The sequence below is a fragment of the Pelodiscus sinensis genome, chromosome 31 (genome assembly GCF_049634645.1).
Source record: "Pelodiscus sinensis isolate JC-2024 chromosome 31, ASM4963464v1, whole genome shotgun sequence".
Classification (NCBI taxonomy): domain Eukaryota; kingdom Metazoa; phylum Chordata; order Testudines; family Trionychidae; genus Pelodiscus; species Pelodiscus sinensis.
Window position 1 is genome coordinate 7,559,843 of NC_134741.1, and position 17,566 is coordinate 7,577,408.

At 57.8% G+C, this 17,566-nt stretch overlaps 2 protein-coding genes and 2 non-coding genes across 4 annotated transcripts in view; 3 read left to right on the plus strand and 1 right to left on the minus strand.

Annotated features, from left to right (window-relative positions):
* The first annotated feature begins 3,880 nt into the window (after positions 1-3,880).
* On the plus strand, positions 3,881-3,953 carry TRNAV-AAC (transfer RNA valine (anticodon AAC)). The gene has a single exon. It is a non-coding gene; the product is annotated as a tRNA-Val (tRNA).
* An 834-nt stretch (positions 3,954-4,787) lies between these two features.
* On the plus strand, positions 4,788-4,861 carry TRNAI-AAU (transfer RNA isoleucine (anticodon AAU)). The gene has a single exon. It is a non-coding gene; the product is annotated as a tRNA-Ile (tRNA).
* A 3,909-nt stretch (positions 4,862-8,770) lies between these two features.
* Positions 8,771-16,329, minus strand: LOC142821540 (zinc finger protein RFP-like). The gene is made up of 9 exons (XM_075912778.1): positions 15,935-16,329; positions 14,276-14,822; positions 13,897-13,992; positions 13,188-13,418; positions 11,943-11,965; positions 11,212-11,324; positions 10,473-10,493; positions 10,148-10,174; positions 8,771-9,807 (listed from the first exon to the last, which is right to left on the minus strand). The coding sequence occupies exons 2-9, from the start codon at positions 14,690-14,692 to the stop codon at positions 9,248-9,250; spliced, it is 1,488 nt and encodes a 495-aa protein (XP_075768893.1). The 5' UTR covers positions 14,693-14,822; positions 15,935-16,329; the 3' UTR covers positions 8,771-9,247.
* Positions 16,330-16,823: 494 nt separating this feature from the next.
* The window catches only part of LOC142821548 (uncharacterized), an 83,841-nt gene continuing 83,098 nt past the window's right edge, over positions 16,824-17,566 (plus strand). Inside the window, exon 1 of the mRNA XM_075912808.1 lies at positions 16,824-17,441. The gene's annotated coding sequence lies outside the window, so the exon portion shown is untranslated. The remainder of the gene's footprint in view (positions 17,442-17,566) is intronic.

Here is a 17,566-nt window from a genome sequence, read left to right on the forward strand (position 1 = left end):
CCCATGGCAGTGCCCCCCAGCCTGGACATTCCCTGCCCGGCCCGGCCCCCGCCCACCCTGGGGTGGGGCGGGCAGCATTTGGGGGGGCAGGTAGGAGAACCCCCCCTCCCCTTCCCAGAAGACCAGACCTCCCCAGGGCTGCAGTGGGAGGATCTGGCCCAGGCTGCTCTCAGCAGAGGGGGCTGTGATCCCAGCCTGGGGCCAGGGAAGCTGCTACCAGCTCGTGTGGGGTGGGGGGAGCCATCCCAGAGAGGGTGGGGAGGGGGCTCAAGAGGGGTGGGGGCAGATAAGACGGGTGAAGGGGAACAGGGACGTGTGAGGTGGGGCAGGAAGGGGAGGCAGGAGGTGCTGAAGGGAGGTTGGGGGGATCATGCCAGGCATGGGGTGGCTGGGCGCAGGGGTGCAATGGAGGGAAACTTGGGGGGGGGTCACAGGAAAGGAAAGGGGGTGGGGGAGGTTGGGAGGAGACTGGGGGAGCAAGAGCAGCCTGGCTGGGGAAGGGGAGACACAGGGCAGGGCTTGTACAGAAGGAAGGGGGGAGATACAATGGCAGCTCCCCCACCCCCATCGGGCAGGAGGGGGGCAGAGGTGCCTGGTGGTGGCACTTGTGGGCACCAACTCCTCTGCCCCTGACAAAATTTCTAAAGTTTATAACCAGGGTGTCCCAAATGCCCCCTGCCTCTGTGGGTGCCTCTCCCTGCGCCCCTCCCTCTGCAGGCTCCAGTCCCCCCGGGGGAGGAGCTGCCCCCTCGAGGAGCCTGAGGGGAATGGCTTCTGTGAATTTTTAAGTGTAGATATCTGCAAACACTGATCTGTTAGGGACTGGTAATGGTTTATTTCTATATTTGCATATTTGTTATTTGCATAATGTATATGCAGATATGTAAATATGTTACCAGTTTGGCAAAAGTTTGTGAATGGGTTTGGCTGTCCATGGTATAAAAATAATGATTTGGAAACACTGGCCTGATCCATGGGGGGTGGCCAAATGCAAGGCAGGGAAAACACTAGGGCTGTGTCTACACTCACGGATTCTTGCATGAGAAATATGCAAATAAGGCTAAGCGTCGAATATCGCCGAGCCTCATTTCCGTACCTAATGAGCCACCATTTTTGTAGAAGAGGCTCCTGCGCCAGAAGGAGCATCTACACTGCCCCTTCTTGCACAACAAAAACCCTCTTGTGCAATTCCTCTACGACGATTATTTTCAGGAATAGCGGCATTGCACAAGAGGGTTTTTCTTGCACAAGAAGGGGCAGTGTAGACAGCTCCTTCTGGAGCAAGAGCGTCGTCTGCAAAAATGGCAGCTTATTAGGTATGCAAATGAGGCTCCATGATATTCCACGTTTAGCCTCATTTGCATATTTCTCGTGCAAGAAGCTGGGAGTGTAAACATAGCCTAGGTGAAGGTGTGTGTGTGGGGGGGGGGGTATTTTCCCCACCAGGCCTTTGTCCCTTGGAATCCCTGGGGACGTTGGGTTTTGTCTTGTTTGGTTTCCCTTTTCCCTGCTTCCCTCCTCACTGTGGGGGAGGGGGCGGCTCTTTCACCCTTTCGGTGGGAAGCCCTGGCACAGAGATGGGACGGGCAGATACTCTGAGAGCGAGTAAATTTCAAAACTTTCTAGCACCCTGCTCTGCACCTTGTGAACACTCCACCTCTTGTTCTCATGGAAGCGACTCACCCGAGCTGCCAGCTCCTCATTTCCTCACCAGCCCCTTGAGATTTGTAGCTCAAAGCTGGAGCTGCTGTGGCAGGAGGTGAAGCTACAGAAGCTGACAGGGACAATCAGCAGGCAGAGGGTTATTTTTTCTCCTCCCTGGGTTGATGTGGCTAGAACTGAGGAGAAGAAAATCCTCTTCCCTTCTCCTCAGAAGATGGAAATTGCAGTTGGTTCTCTCTCTGGTTCTACTAAAGCTGGACCCCAGGACCAGACTTTTCTTTCTAAAACCCTGGTGAAAGCTGAAGGTGAATTGTTTGCAAATTGAGAATGTGAGTTAAAGAAGGGCTTCACCCAGCAAGGGGCTTGAACCCTTCCCACAGACACAGCAGGCCAGGGGGTTGTGCACCTGCAGTGGCCCCTTCCTACTTGGCTTCCCACAAAGCTGGGGTGAAAAATACCTAGACCCCAGCCCTCCTGGGCCAAGCCATGGCAGAGGTAGCAGGATTCACTCCCATCTTCTCCTGCCTGGGCCCTGGTGCTGAGGGGCCGGCCCCTTTCCTGCTGCCCCAACTCTTATTCCCACAATGCACTTTGTGCAGGGGCCATTGGTCTCTGTACCAAGGTGCGTGGCTGGGAGCCAGGACTCAGGACCCTTCCCCCAATCCCCCCTCTGACCCGCTCACACTGTCTGGCTGCCTCCAGCACAGGCTGAGCTCAGGGGTCAGGTGGGTGACCTGCCCTGCAGCTGTGATGGCATCAGGCCCTTCCTGCCCCCCTGCTCCGTCTGGAGATGGAGCTCCAGTGGCCTCAGACACCCAGCAAGAGGAACAAAACTCTCTTTGCTGAATCTCAGTGCATGGAAGCTGAAGCACAAAGACCTTGTAACAACCAGCTGAGCCCCAGCAGGTCCCACTGAGATTTGAACTCAGATTGCAGGATTCAGAGTCCTGAGTGCTGCCCCTTACACCGTGGGACCTGTGGTGTGAAAGTGCAGTGGGCACCTCTGACTCTCAGCTCTCAGGCTGGCCTCTGCTCTCCTGGCTCCCTCCAGCTGCTTCATCTCCCAGGACTCCCTGTCCTGCCCCAGCTCTGCTGCTTTCAGGGCAAATTCCTTGTTAAGACCAGTCACACTCTGGGGTCAGTGAGGGCCCCTCCCACCTGAGCTGTGAGTCACACAAAAGCCTCGTTTCCTGCTCAGTTCCCAACGCTGGATGCAAACACACGGTTGCTCTGGGGTGTAACAAGTGCCCCCGTAAAAAGCTCATCGATTGAAATGAAACTTTTACATCTGCAGGTGTGTCACACTTTGGATTTCTATTGAACAGGGATTCTCCAAATGACCACAAACCCCTCACGTGCTCTAGTGCCAATGCACATAAACCAGACAAACCCGTCCCTCAGCTGGAACCAATTCAAACCGGCTCTGTGTGTGTGTCTGGTTTCTGTTTCCATCCATTCAACAAGGGTGTGATCTGATCTGGATGCCCATTGGCTCGTCCTTACTCTCCTTTGGCTGTGTCCTGCAGAAGAACAAGGACCTGGGGAGGAATGGCCACAATCGATCTTACAGCGTTTGATTTAGCAAGTCCAACTAAGACTCACTAAATCAAACCCAGAGGCCACCCCCACCAGCTTCCAGCACTTCTGCTCTTTGCCCCCTTCGGCTTCCTGCTGTGGGGACATGGCCAACTCCAGCTACGTAGGGAGGGATGGCAGGGAGAGCAGACACATTGGCCAGGCACCACTGGGGGCTGCCTCCCTCACCTCCCCCACACCCAGCAGCTGCTTGGCCAGCTTAGTCACGGGGCTGCTCTCTGGGACTTCTCTCCCAGCTCCTCCACCTGTTGCCATTGCCCATCCCAAGGGAGGGGGGGCGAGAGTCACTCTCCACGGTTGCAGGAGCTGCAGAGGTGGCACTCGCAGGGTCTCTGGGCACTGACACCCCCAGGGAATCACAAGGGCACTTGGCGCTGGCTCTCCTGTCCCAGCAATTGCAGTCAGAGCCCTGCCTTGCCAGTGCCAGGCACAGCAGCCTCTCAGGGTTTAGGTTGGAGTCCCCAGGTGGGGGCCCGGCCTCCTTCAGTTTGGTCCCTTCCTGAGGGCACAAAATAGAAAACAGAGAATTCATTTGCCCTGCAGCAATCTCTGTTGGCCAAAGGGTTAGCAACCGAATATTTGCCCAAGTTTAAGTGGAGCAGCAGAAAACCCTGCTAAGTGTGTTTCTGTGGTGTAGTGGTTATCACATTTGCCTAACACGCAAAAGGTCCCTGGTTCAAAGCCAGGCAGAAACAGAAGGTCTTTTCTTATTGAGGTTCCTCTGGGTGCCCACAAGGCAGTTCCAGGGCTTGCCCCCTGGTGCAGGGCTGGGTGGCCTGTGTGTTGGCTTTCAGGAGCATGTGGGAGAGCTAAACAGGTTAGGATGAGATGGGAGGAGGAAGGGTTGGGGCTGAGACTTCTCAGCGGTGCCTTGCCTGGGACCAGCTATTGCAGTCAGAGCCCTGCCTTGCCAGTGCCAGTCACAGCAGCCTCTGCACCAGCTCCAGGCTTGTGGTTTCCTTCTTCCCAACACTCCTCCCCAATCAGCCTTTTCCTGAACCAGCAGTTCCATGGGTGGCCAGGGGAGGCCTCTTCTGTGTCCCAGGAGGACCAAGGAAAATGTGAGCTGCCACCACACATGAAGCCCTCGCTGCTGCCGGAGCCACTCCCTGTGCTCAGCGGCCGGCTGCTAGCATGTGCAGGCTGGGATACTGTGTGCAGCCAGCCTGCACGTGCAGGATATGATGTAGTGTGTTGTGAGCAGAATGGCATGGCCCCATTCCCGCCTCCCTTCCCACGCTGATCCAGTGGCCGAAAGGGGCTGTGGCTGCTGCTGACAGGGAAGAAGCTGGGAGGCAAGGTGCTGGCAGCAAGCGATTCCGGCTGCCTCTTTGCCCTGGGTCTCAGTGCGCCATGTCGACCACCAGCCACCTTGACCAAACCTCAGACCAGCTGGACTAGCCAGCCCACATCACAGTGAGTCGCTAGTGGCCCCATCACAGAAGAGCCATTTGCAGCTGCAGAGATGTCTCTGCAGCTGGCTGAGGTACCTTTCTTGAAAGGACCACTGGCGAGCTGCATTTTTATAGGGCCGGCTAGCTCAGTTGGTTAGAGTGTGGCGCTAATAACGCCAAGGTCATGGGTTCGAGCCCCATGCTGGTCACAGGGCTGTTTGGTTTGTCAACCTACGCTGATTTTGCCTCCTGCTATGGACAGGGAAGACCAAGGAAATGGGGGTTCAGGGCCTGTGAGCTCCCCCCCTTGAGGAATAAGGCAGTCTGCTCTTAGGATCCATGTTAGCACAGGCCATGCCATGCTGTATCTCTGAGAAGCAATAAACCTTTCTACTCTACTGGCTGGCTGTGTGTCACATTTGGCTGTGGATGGGGGTGCAGGGTTGGGGGCTCCCTGACATGCCATCTGGAACTTTCTGATCCAAAACATTTGTGATCTGGCAGGACCAAGGATCTTCCAGGAGGAGAGTGTCTTGGTGCTATGCCAGGGGAAGGGGGTGTGCACAGCTGGGCTGCATGGTGCAGGGGAAAAGCTGGGAAGCTTAGCACGGGGTGCTTGGGAGCTGGTGCATGGCTCAGCTGGGCTGCGGGGGGAAGCAGCTCCAGAGCTGGCACATGGTCAGCTGGACGGCTGGAGGTGGGAGCCCAGGGGGCGGAGGGAGGAGCTGGCAGCAGAAGGGCTGGAAATTACCTCCCCTGGGCCAGAAAAATCCCTCAGCTGGAACTAGACAGGTCCCGAGGGTGCCAGAGCAAGGAGGCCCAACCTGTTCCTAGGTGTCCTGTGCTACTGGTGGTGCATGGCCAGACGGGGGTTGGTGCACACTGCATCATTCTGCACGTGGACAAACAATGAGGGACCACTGGTCCTGGGGCTGCTTCAACATCTTCACTAATGAGCTGGGATGGGGATGGGTTTGCAGCTGACACTGAGCTGGGAGGGTAGATACGCTGGGGGGCAGGGATTGGGCCCAGAGTGACCTGGAGAGATTAGAGGATTGGTTCACAAGAAATCTGCTGATGTTCAACAAGAACAAGTGCAGAGTCCTGCCCTTGGGACGGAAGAATCCCAAGCATTGGTACAGGCAGGGGAGCGACTGGTTAAGTAGCAGTTCTGCAGAAAAGGCCCTGGGGATTCCAGTGGATGAGAAGCTGGAGCTGAGTCAACAGGGCGCCCTTGTCGCCAAGAGGGCTAACGGCATACTAAGGTACAATAGGCGGAGCATTGTCAGGCGATCCAGAGAAGTGATTATTCCCCTTTAGTCAGCTCTGGTGAGGCCTCTCTTCCAGCTCTGTGAGGCTATGATTCTAGGAGGACAGGACAGGGGAACAGGACGCCAGTGGGGCAGGGGGCAAAAAACATCATTTTGTGGACAAAAGAAATGAAGCCGGGGTGGGGAGCACACTCTGGTTTTTGAAGAGCATCTTGGCAGCCCCGGTCCTGAGAAAGACGTTCTAATGGAGCAGGTTAGACTGACATTTAATTTGAATGTGGCTCATGTGTAAAAGCCCTTGCAAAATACAAAATACTGCTGTGTTTTGGCTGTGCAACATTTACAAGCCAACACACAGCTAAACATCAACAACCAAAGGTGTGTCTACACTGCAATGCTATTTTGAAATGACTAGCGCAATTCCAAAATCACTTCAGCTGCGTCTACGCAGCAGGCCATTATTTCAAAATAGTGTTGAATTCCTGTCAAGCTGGAGGATTTCTTACCCCGACTCCTGTAACCCTCATTGTACGCGGAGGAAGGGAAATCAGAGGAAGAGGGCTCTATATCGAAGTAAGTGCAATGTAGACACTCCCTATTTTTATACAAGCTATTTCGAAAGAGGATATGCAATTGATGTAGCTCAAATTGCATCGTGATTTTGAGTTCAGCCCTGGAGTGTAGATGCACCCTTTGGATAAATTGGCTACCATCCATTCAATAGGTTATAAGGAAATAAATCGGTCTATCTCAACTATGGGAAAGGAGAAACTTACTAGGGGTTGACAACCAGCATGAAGGGCAACCTATCGTATGGCTGGAGGGTCGATTCACAACATGAAATTATATGGAAAGGCCTCGTTTGTGGTGTCACTTCTCCAAGTTTCTGTTTTACTTCTGTGCATAGCACTGCGGGACCCTCTGTACTAATACTTGCCCCGGTCTTTCAGAACACTCTGTCTACGATGAATGAGGTGACAGATCGTAACGGCGATGGCCCGAATAGGAGCCTGCTGCTCTCCACAACACCCCAGTAAAAAGACCAGACTTCAACACCACAGTGGGAAAGGATTGTTCTATAGCTGGGTTTAAGGCGGTGTCCTATGTACGGTTCCCTGTAAGCCCATTCTCTGCCCGCCAGAACACCTACTATAGGCTCCAGGGAGGCGAGGACCATGTGCCCTCCTGCCTCCCCATGGCACAGCCCCACCTCCCCGTGGTGATGGGTGGGGGCTTGGCTCCCATGGGGGTGGGGCTGGGCCTGGGCAGCAAGGGGCGGGGTTAGGGCTTTTCCCCAGCCCTACTTTCACCCACGGTGCCTGCTACTGGGGAAGGCAGCTGGCCAGCCCCCACTGAAGAAAGTAGCTGAGAGAGAGAGGAAAGGAGGAGGCAGGAGCCCTCTCCCAGCAGGCTGGCCCTGCACATCCTAGGCCCCAGTCTCACCCTACTGCTCCCTGCAAACCACTTAACCTGTCTCTGTTTGGGGTCGACTGGCCATGGCAGTCAGCTAAATGAAGACAGGCTGGGTTGCTGAGAGCATCCAGTGGCCAGCACTCGAACACAGCACCCTGGTATGATGTGCACCACGCTCAAGTTCGCCATCCCACAGCAAACAGCCCCACCTGTAGCCTTCTCAGAAAGGAGCCTGGGGCAGCTGCAGGGACGCTGTGGGCTCTGGAACAAGGTGGGTGGAGCAGGAGCACTGCTCACAGGTAGAGGAATTAGCTCAAATGGTGGAGGGCTTGCTAAGCATGCAGAAGGCAGGGGAATTGATACCCATGTTCTCCAGTGATGGAGATTCCCCAGTTCTCTTTCCCCATAGGGTTAAGGGCTTCCAATAGCCCCTCCCACTTCCTACCTACTCTCCCCAAAAGCCAGCCACGCTGGGGCAGAAAACTACAGGGCCCCAGCCCCACTCTCCCTTCAAGATTTGTGTTTAAAAAACAAAGGTGAATCTGGGTAACTTTCTCCTCGATTTAGACCAAAATTCATGCAAGTGGTTTGTTTTTTGTAGCTCTGCACCTCCTGCACCTCTAGGCTGTGTCTACACTGGGCCACTTATTCCGGAAAATCAGCCGCTTTTCTGGAATAAGCTGCTAGCTGTCTACACTGGCCCTTGAATTTCCGGAAAAGCAACGACGCTCTACTGTACAAAATCAGCCGCTATTCCGGAAAAGCTACACTGCTCCCGCTCGGGCATAAGTCCTTATTCCGGAACACTGTTCCGGAAAAGGGCCAGTGTAGACAGCCCAGTAGTCTTTTCCGGAAAAAAGCCCCGATCACGAAAATGACGATCGGGGCTCTTTTCCGGAAAAGCGCGTCTACATTGGCCACAGAAGCTTTTCCGGAAAAGCAGCCTGCCAATGTAGAAGCTCCTTTTCCGGAAAAACTGAAAACGGAATGGTATTCCGTTTTAAGCAGTTCCGGAAATTCATGCCAATGTAGACACAGCCCTAGAGACTCTGGGACAAAAAAGCACATGGGAAGAACCCAATTCTTCCTTTCTTTCTTTGAACATTTTATGGTTTTTTCACCTATGAATGTTCAAAGGTGCAGCACAGTATGGGGTGTATGTGCCCTGCTTTCTAGAGAGAGCTGGTCAAGGCAGGAGAACAAGGGAGCAGCTGCATACCTGTGTGGCTGCGCTGGTTATGACACAGGGACATTGTTACTGAACAGTCTGACAATGCCATAACAAATTGGGTTCTGAGAAAGGTTTTGGATTGCTTGAAGTGCCGCAGCTGAACTATACACAATGCTCTGTAAACAAGTCAAACATCGATATTGATGTAAGGGAAGAAAAAGATAAAAAATTCCATTTCTAAAAATAGATTTTTAATACAAAGCTGTTGAACTGTAAAGGCAAATGTTCTTGTGCAGACACCTTGTTACAATGACAGGTTTCTAAATTAGTTGTTTTTTCTTTCATATTTGACACTGAGATTTCACAGCAGTAGAAAACTCTGACAGGAGTGAAAGTCCCCTCCCTCCTCATCTCGGGCAGGGGATGGGGCAAGGTGAGAGCAGCAAACCCCACCCGCTGTCTGGCCGCGTTTCGTACCAATTTCAGCCAGTGCTTGGGTGCAGCAGACCTGGGGCAGGGGGGAAAGGCAGCCTGGGTTCTTTCCAGCCACGGGGTCCCATTCACTGCACTGGGCTGAGCTGCCAGGTGTCTGGTTTTCCACTGGAGGCTCCAGTTGCAAAGGGAAAGGGGCAGCGACTGGTTGGCACAAAACATCCAGGTACCTGCAGTAACTGGCTCCCATCAATAGAGGGAGATAACAGCAGCGCTGGGAGGGGCCAGTCGGTGCCGCGGGGTCACTGTCAGGGGCAGGGATTCCCTCCCGCCTGGGCCGGCACCGGGCAGATGGTCAGGGGAGCCGCGTTGGAGCCCTCGGCGTTGAGACCAGGACAGAAGAAAGGGCGCAGCGTCCCGGAGAAGGTGCCGGTGAAGGTGAAGAGATGGGACCTGTCAGTCACATTGTAAAACGAGACCTCGCCCGCCTCGTAGTCCAGGAAAATCCCCACTCGGCTGGGCCTGGCGCTCACAGGGAGGGGGGTGGAGGGGGAGGTGCCGGCTTCGTATCCCCCGTCCCTCAGCCACACGGCCCAGTATCCGTTCTTAGGTGATGCTGTGACCTTCCCCTTCCTGCTCACAGATTCCCTGCAGACCCCCAAAGCCCACTCAGTCTTGTCCCCCACCCCCACCTCCCAGTAACGTCTCCTGCCCGCGAACCCCTCGACAGCCAGCACATTGATACAATAATCAAATCTCTCCGGGTTGTCGGGCAGATCCTGGCGGGTGTCTCCGTATCTCACACGTTTCCGATCCTCAGACAGGACGAGGTCGGGATGAGCCGTGTCTGGATCCAGCATCACGTCCACTGGGGAGAGAGTCACAAAGTCAGGGCAGGGGGCAGGGGCGGGTCCCTGGGGTCAGCGGGAAATTAACCTGCCCCCCCGTTAATCACTGTGGGTATGTCTACACTACCCTCCTAATTCGAACTAGGAGGGTAATGTAGGCATACCGCACTTGCAAATGAAGCCCGGGATTTGAATTTCCCGGGCTTCATTTGCATGAAGCCGGCCGGTGCTATTTTTAAATGCTGGCAGTTGGAACCCTGTGCCGCGCGGCTACATGCGGCACGGAGTAGCTAGTTCGGATTAGGCTTCCTAATCCGAACTAGCTGTACTCCTCGTGGAATGAGGAGCAAGGCCCGTTACCTGCAAATCTTCGGGCTCGCCTGAGTCCTGGAACAAGCAGAGAAAGAGAAGTGAGAATTCCCACTGCAGGCCCCCCCCCCCCCCCGGGAGGGGAGCAGGGACGTCTCGGCCCCTCCCGCCACCCCCAGCTCTGCCCCGGCTCCCCACAGAGCAGGGTCCCACCGCCTCTGACTCCCCTCGGCTGCTATGTTCCACGCTCCCCAGCTGGGCTCCCCCCTGCGCTGATCCCCTCGTGCCCACCCAGCCCAGGGGCTGCTCCAGGTGGGGGAACAGGCTCCCAGCAGCTGCCGTGCCCGGTCCTAGTGCAGTGCTCCGGGATCCTCACCTCTCTCCGCAGCCAGCGCCCCTGGAAGGGAAGAGAAAAACCCGTCACTGGGGGCTCACGGCCCAGCTCTGCCCCGCGCTGCCAGAGGGTCCCTGGGGAGCAAGGCCCCGGAGCCAGCTTCTCTCAGGTGTTTCCATCCCCAGCCACACAGACCCTGGGATTTCACATGCACCAGAACAGGGGAGGTGCCCAACTCCTATGGGCACCAGTGGGAGTTAGGGGCCCAGCTTCTCTGGGGCTTCTGCAACTCCCGCCAGGCACCAGTGTGACTCACTGGGCACCTGCCTAGCTCTGAGCATCTGGCCCAAGGGGTTCAGACACCGGGCCCAGGCGCGCGGCTGGTGTCAGCCAGGGAGGCTCCACGAACGTCCAGAGAGCTGGGACTCGGGCCCTGAGTCTGTGACAACGTCTCCCACGGCAACCAGCTCCCAGCATCCCCAGAAACCTCCCCCTGCCCCTCGGCCCGCGCAGGCTGGGCTGGGGGACTCTCTGCTTGGCAGCAAGAGGGGGCGGCCGCAGGGACAGCAGGGGAGGCACTTGCACTCCCTGGGCCTGTTCTCTACCATTCGCATCCCGCTGGGATCCTGCCGTTCTGCTCAGAGTAGCTCCCTGCCCCTCTAGGGCTCAGGAACCCGCCAGGCCCCAGGAGCAGACCCTGGGGTCTCAGCTGGGCCTTTCCACCCCCCTCTCCACACCCCCAGACAGTGAGAGAGGAGCCCCCAGCAGCGCCGCCCCGTACCCAGGAATCCCGTCACGGCCCCCTGGAGACTGTTCTCTCTTGGGAAGTCCCGGATTCTCCGCTCCAGCTCTGGGCACTTGGGCGCTGGATGTGGCAACGTCACTGCCTCGCCTCTGCAGAGACACGAGGGTGTTATTGGTCTCCCTCTTCGCCCTCCCCCCCGCAAGCCAGACAGGGGAGCGGGTGGGGGCTGGGCCACAGGCAGAGCTCACAGGGCCCGGACTGCTGCTGCCCAGGGAGTTTTTCCTGCCAGCACAGCCTGGGGGCCTCTCTCCAGCCAGAGGGAAAACAGCCTGTACAGCACCAGGCCCAGCCCATGTGCCCCCTAGAACCTGGCTGGGCGGCTCCCAGGGCTGAGAGAGGGGCCCGTTCTCCAGGCCCAGCCGCTCCTCAGGTTCTCTGCTCAGCCCCCAGGGGCCGGGTCACTCGCCATGGGGTGAAGGCTGTGGGATGGGGACACTCCCCCCAAGGCCTGGCCTGGGACACTCGGCTCTTTCCCCAGAGACCCCCTCAAGGGCCAGGTTCCCCATCCCAGAGCTGTGGGGCAGTCCCCTCCCAGGGTGCCTCACACCCCCACAGCGGCAGTGGCCCCAGGACGGTGGGTACGGAGGAGGCAGGGTTCAGAGGGTACGGCAGTCCCATGGTCAGGGGCTGGGGCTGGAGTCACTGCCCGGGCTCTGAGCCTGCTCCAGCATGACGGGGGGTGAGGGGCAGATGGAGCCCGGACGTACCTGCTCACAGCGCTTCTCACACCCTAGAGGGGAAGGAGACAGAGCAGAGTCACTGCCCATGGCCCAGCCCGGCCCCCTGCCCCAGAGGGGTCACGCTGCTCCCCTGCCCCACAGGTCGCTCCCCCAGGTGGCAGACTGTAGCCAGACACAAAAACCCCATCTTGTTTTTCCACGAGCCCCATCTTGTTTCCCCCCCCCCCCCCAGAGAGCAAGAGAAAGGCAGTCAGCCTTTGATGCCCTGGGAACACAGGTTTGCTGCCTGTCCCTGACTCTACCATAAACAGAAACCAGACAGTAAATGGGCTAGCTGACGACCCGAGGCCTCCCGTCGCCCTGATGGCTAGTACCAGTAATTGACACGCCTGCACTGTCCCAGGAGAGGAATCTTCGCCCATCACATACCAGAGGTGCCCATTGTCTGCATTTTCCCAGGTGTAAATTATGCTTTGCACCCTTCGTGGGAAACTTGGCATTCAAAGCCATTTTTCCTAATTGGCCACTTGAAACCAGGAAGAAGCCTACATGACCCAAGGGGTATAAAAGAGGTTCCGCTGCCAACCCCATTTGAGCTCCAATCATACACCTGCTGGCAGGTATTGATTGTCTCCCGAGGTCTGTGGGACGCCCAACCTCGCCCTACTTCTTCCCGAGGGATTGAGAGAAAGACGCTGGCCACGCCAAGTCTGGAACGCAGGGGTGAGAATATATACCTGCTATGTGTCTATTTTGCATGCATTTAATAAGAGCTCAGAGAACCAAAAAGGTTTCATGGTACCTGTAAGTGACTTATTAGTGTAATTTCTGTCCTGTCCTTTGTAGTGGCTGTGTTATCTGTAACACAGCAGTAGCATTTAACAACTAAGTTTACCCTGTAACAATAAAATAGTAACTGTTTAAGCTTTAACCTGACTCCTTCAGTTGCTGTAACAGAACCAAGCACAATTTAAAAGAACTTCAGCCGGTCTTAAGGGACTCACTGCCCTGACCGTCGGCTGACACAGACCCACTGAGGGGCTGTGCTAGGGGAAGCCGAGCCCCTTTTACATCAGCTGCTTTGCAGGGGGCCAGGCCCACTTTTTCACCAGCCTTCCCAATGGGCCAAACTCCTGCCTCTCTGCAGCCCTGGGACCCTGACCCTGAAGCCACACCGGGCCTTGCTCCCTGCGCTGAGTTACCCTGCGAGCCCCCAGTGACTCAGGGGGTCCCCTCTACACTGGGCTCCGGGTGCATCTGACCCCATCTCACCTGCAGCAATTCCAGTGCCGGCTGCCGACACGTCTCCTCCAGCTCCGAGATCAGGGCGCTGAGCCGGGAAATCTCCTCGCCCAGGCGTGTGGCATGTTCCTCCCTCCTCCTCCCAATCTCCTCGTCTAGCTCCCCCAGCCGGGTCAGCAGGAGGCGCTCTCGCTCCGCCAGGAACTGCCACAGCCGCTGGCACTCCCAGCCCACCAGCTGCCGCTCCACGTCCGTCTGCCTCTGGGGGCGCAGAGCGGGCGGGGCCGTGGGAAGTGGCAGGGCCTTGTCCGAGCTGCAGGGAGTGTTTCGCTCCGTGTCTTTCCCAGGCCGGCTGGGTCTGGCCCAGGGCTCGGCCCAGGGCAAAAGTGTCACCGAAAATCACCCCAACCCCAATCACTGCACCAACAGACTGAGGTGCAGCCCAGGCCATGGCAAATGGGGCCCAAACCAGCCGCTGGCATCCCTGGGGTGTCTGACACTCACACCCAGGGGTCAGCACAGATCTCCCCTCAGCCTGACCCTGCCACAGTTGGGCACATGCTGCAGTTCGACAGGCCTCACCCCTGCCCCCCCATTGGGAGAGAGGCAGAGCCAGAAGCTGCTCCCAGCAACCCTGGGGTGAACCCACCGACCCCAGTGGGAACTAACACCAGCATCCCCCAGGAGCCTGACACCCCCTCCCCCCGTGCAAAGCGGCTGGGCAGGACCAGGCACCTACCAGGAGCCTCTCGCTCTCCTTGGCCCAGTCGGATTCCAGGCCCCGGAGCGCGTCTCTTTCCTTCCGCAGATGCTGCAGGCGGCTCAGGATTTGCTCCTGCAAATACAGACAGCGGCGCTGGGGGCTGCTTGGGGTCATTGGCTCGTGCCCAGTGAGAACAGCACCACGGAGCAGTGAGACTGGGGGAGCAGGTCCCCCCCTCCAGCCCACGGTAACTCCCCAGCAGTGCTGCTGTGCCTGGCCCAGCTTCATGTGGCTGGGTCGTGTTCCCAGGCAGGCCCCTGGCTCTACCCAGGGCAGGGCAGACACACGCAGGGGGCTCTGTCACTGCAGAGAAACTGCCCCTGTAACTCCCTGCCCTGCAGAGCCTGGTCTCTACCTTATATTCCTGGGCAGCCTCCTCGATGGGCACTGCCTTGTGTGTGCGGTGCTCCCGGGACTCTCTGCAGATCACGCAGATGGGGGCTTGATCCTCCTGGCAGAAGAGCTTCAGGGTCTCCTGGTGCCTCTCGCACCCTGGCTGCCCCTTGGGCGCTGGCCTCACCGGGAGCCGCAGGCGTTTCACCAGCTCCACCAGGTTGCCCAGCTGGTAGTTGGGGTGCAGGTGTCTCTGCAGGATGGTCTCTCTGCACTGGGGGCAGGAGAAGTTGGGGTCTGACTCTCCCCAGTACTGGCACAGGCAGGCCCGGCAGAAGTTGTGCCCACACTTGATAGACACCGGGTCTGTGAAATACTCCAGGCAGATGGGACAGGTTACCTCATCCTGGAAACTCCCGGCCAGGTCCCCAGCAGCCATGGCCCCTCCGCAACCCTGCCCTGCAGGTTAGTTTCGCTTTCTGAGGGTAAGGAAGCAGTGTAGCCTGTTCAAGCTTTTTTTTTTTTTTTAAAGCAGGTTGTACAACTGAGAGCCAATCACACTCACTGGACTGAAATGAAGAAAGAAAAAGAAAAAAAAAAGAAAAAAAACCCCAGAGAAGTCAGAGCCCCAGAAATGCCCCAGACAAGCACCAAGCTACCTAAGAAAACTCCCAGGCAGTTACAGACACACAGAATCTTGCCTGTTTAAAAGGCTCAGGGGGAGCCGTGTTAGTCTGTAACTAAAAGAAACTTAAAAAACGAGTTTTCATGGGGACCGCCCACTGCTCTGTGTTTGTTGTCTGAGGCAGTGGGTTGTGCCATGGAAGCTCATGATACTCTCCAGATTTTTTGCTAGTCTCTCAGGCTATGTCTAGACGGCAGGCTTCTTTCGAAAGATGCTCTTTCGAAAGCATCTTTCGAAAGATCGCGTCTAGACTGCAGGCGGATCTTTCGATAGAGGAAATCCGCTTTTTCGAAAGAGAGCACCCAGCGAGTCTGGATGCTCTCTTTCGAAGACGGCCTCTTTACATTGAAGAACGCCTTCCTTTGAAAGAGGAACTTTCGAAGGAAGGCGTTCTTCCTCATGAAACGAGGTTTACCGCCATCGAAAGAAAAGCCGCGTTCTTTCGAAATAATTTCGAAAAAACGCGGCTTGAGTCTGGACGCAGGGGAAGGGAAAAGGCTACTTTTCCCGAAAAAACCCCTGAGTCTGGACACGGCCCTAGATGCTACAGGGCCAGGTGTTTCTTAAGGCACCCAGAAACTGGTGCAGCTCTCCTTTATAGGCGTAGGCAGGAACTGAATGACTGTGTTCCTTACAGTAAGCTGGGACTGGGGAGGGACTCTGGCGTGTCTATGCAAATCGCTTGCTCCTGCTGTGCTTAGGTGTGTTAAATCTCCACCGGATGCAGTGGGGTTTTGCTCAGTGTCATCAAGGGACCCTGTGGCCATTGTCAGTTACTGAGAGAAAATCCTCTCAGGATTGGGGGTTTTCCTCACAGGTTTAATTGCAGCATCACCCCCTTTCAGGAGAGAAGCTATTGCCCTGAGTCATGCTCCTCATTAGGGGGGCTAAAGGGTGGAAGGATTAACCCCCCATTTATCCCTCATGTTTTACAATCAAACTCTGTTCCCCTTTGCACCCAATAAAAGTAACATGCTGCTGAGGCATGTGACTCACCCCGTCATTAATAATTGTCAGAGCCTGGACTCATTTGGGGACCAGTGTTCCCCAGCTACTAAGTCAGGGCTGGCCACCCCCAACAGGCTGTTTTACTGTCCCAGATGAGGTGGAGAATGGCAGTGCTAAGGGCCACCGCCACCCCAGGAGGCTGGTTTCTGTTTCATTGCCCCATTTCCCAGGGCAGGACCCAGAGTGCTTGCCCCAATCCCTCACGTTCCCCTCCCCTCAAGCCCCACAAGCTTAGGACCAATGATCCCAAGAGGGTGGGTGGCTGCCCCAGGCGAACTGTGTCTGTGCCAGTGACAGGACACAACTGGGTCACTGGGGTCCAGGGCCGAGCCACCCCCCCACGGAGACTCAGCCCCACTCTGCCCCTCCCAGCTGCTGTTCCCCCAACTGCCCTGGAGTCTTCTGCCTCCATCCCCCACCCTGCCCCTGTGACTGTGTCCCCCCCCAGGGCGCCCTCCTGGGTCAGAGGCTGGGCCAGGCATGGGGGGGGGGGGGGGATTTGGCTTCCCAGGGATTCACTCCGTTTTGATCCGACCCCCCCCCCCCCCCGTTCGCCCTTTTCTGTCCAATCCCCCCCCCCCGCCTTGCCCGTCCTCAGAGTCGCTCTGTCCCCCCCCCCGCCCCCCTCTTCTGACACGGGCTGTGACCCGCTTTGGGGGCCCCCACGTCAGACCAAGGGCAGCTGCTCCCTGGCCCCAGAGCTCGCACTTCGCCCCCCCCCCCCCCATTACTAAGGGCAGAAACCCCCTGGGGGCGGGGCCGCCGCGTGTCTCTGCCGCCGCCGCAGCAGAAGCAGCAGCAGCAGCAGCAGCAGCAGCAGGAGAGGGGGGGCGGGGCGGACACAAACCCCCCCCCCCCCGCTCCGCTCTCCCGCCCGGGGCTCAGCGCAGGGAAAGGCCCCGTCGGGCCGAACGCGCAGCAGCACGAGCCCCGCCCCCGGCAGCCCCTCTGACCCCGCCCCCTCCCCAGCACGTGGGGACCCGCCTCCTTGTTGTGACACGCGGTGCCCGGCCCCGCCCCCAGCAGCTGCTGCAGCTGCCGGGCTTGGGGCGTCCAACCCCGCGGGGCGGGGGCGCGGCCAGGCAGCTCCGGGTCTGAGCTAAGCCCCGGCGCTGATCCGGGAGCGGAGTCACGGATGCGCTGCGCACGCGCGGTCTGACCCCGCCCACCCCCTTCCTCAGCGCCCCGGCCGGGTTTTCAATGTGTCTTCCCCCGCCCGTCGCTCCCGGCCCCTGCCCAGGCCCCGCTGCGATTGGCCCCTGGGCGGAGTCCGCAGCAGCGTCTGACTCCGCGCGCGGGTAGAGAGGCGGCCGCCACTGCGCATGCGCCGCACCCTGCCCGGGGCGAGTTCTGGGGGAGCCGTTGGGGCCGTTACTCGCCGCGCTGCTGCGGGCGGTGCCGGGACGAGCGCGGGGCGGGGGACTTGGACCCAAATCTCTGGTGGGGGCGGCAGCTCCTTGTCACACGGGGGGGCTGCGCGGCTCGGCCCGTGCTGGTGCGTTGGGGACAAGGGCTCCACCTTCCGCGGGGGGGCAATGGCCGGAGCCCCCCCCCCCCCCGTGTAGCGATGTGAAGGGGCGGGGGCCCGCACGGGGAGCAAATGCTGATGGGGTGTCAATA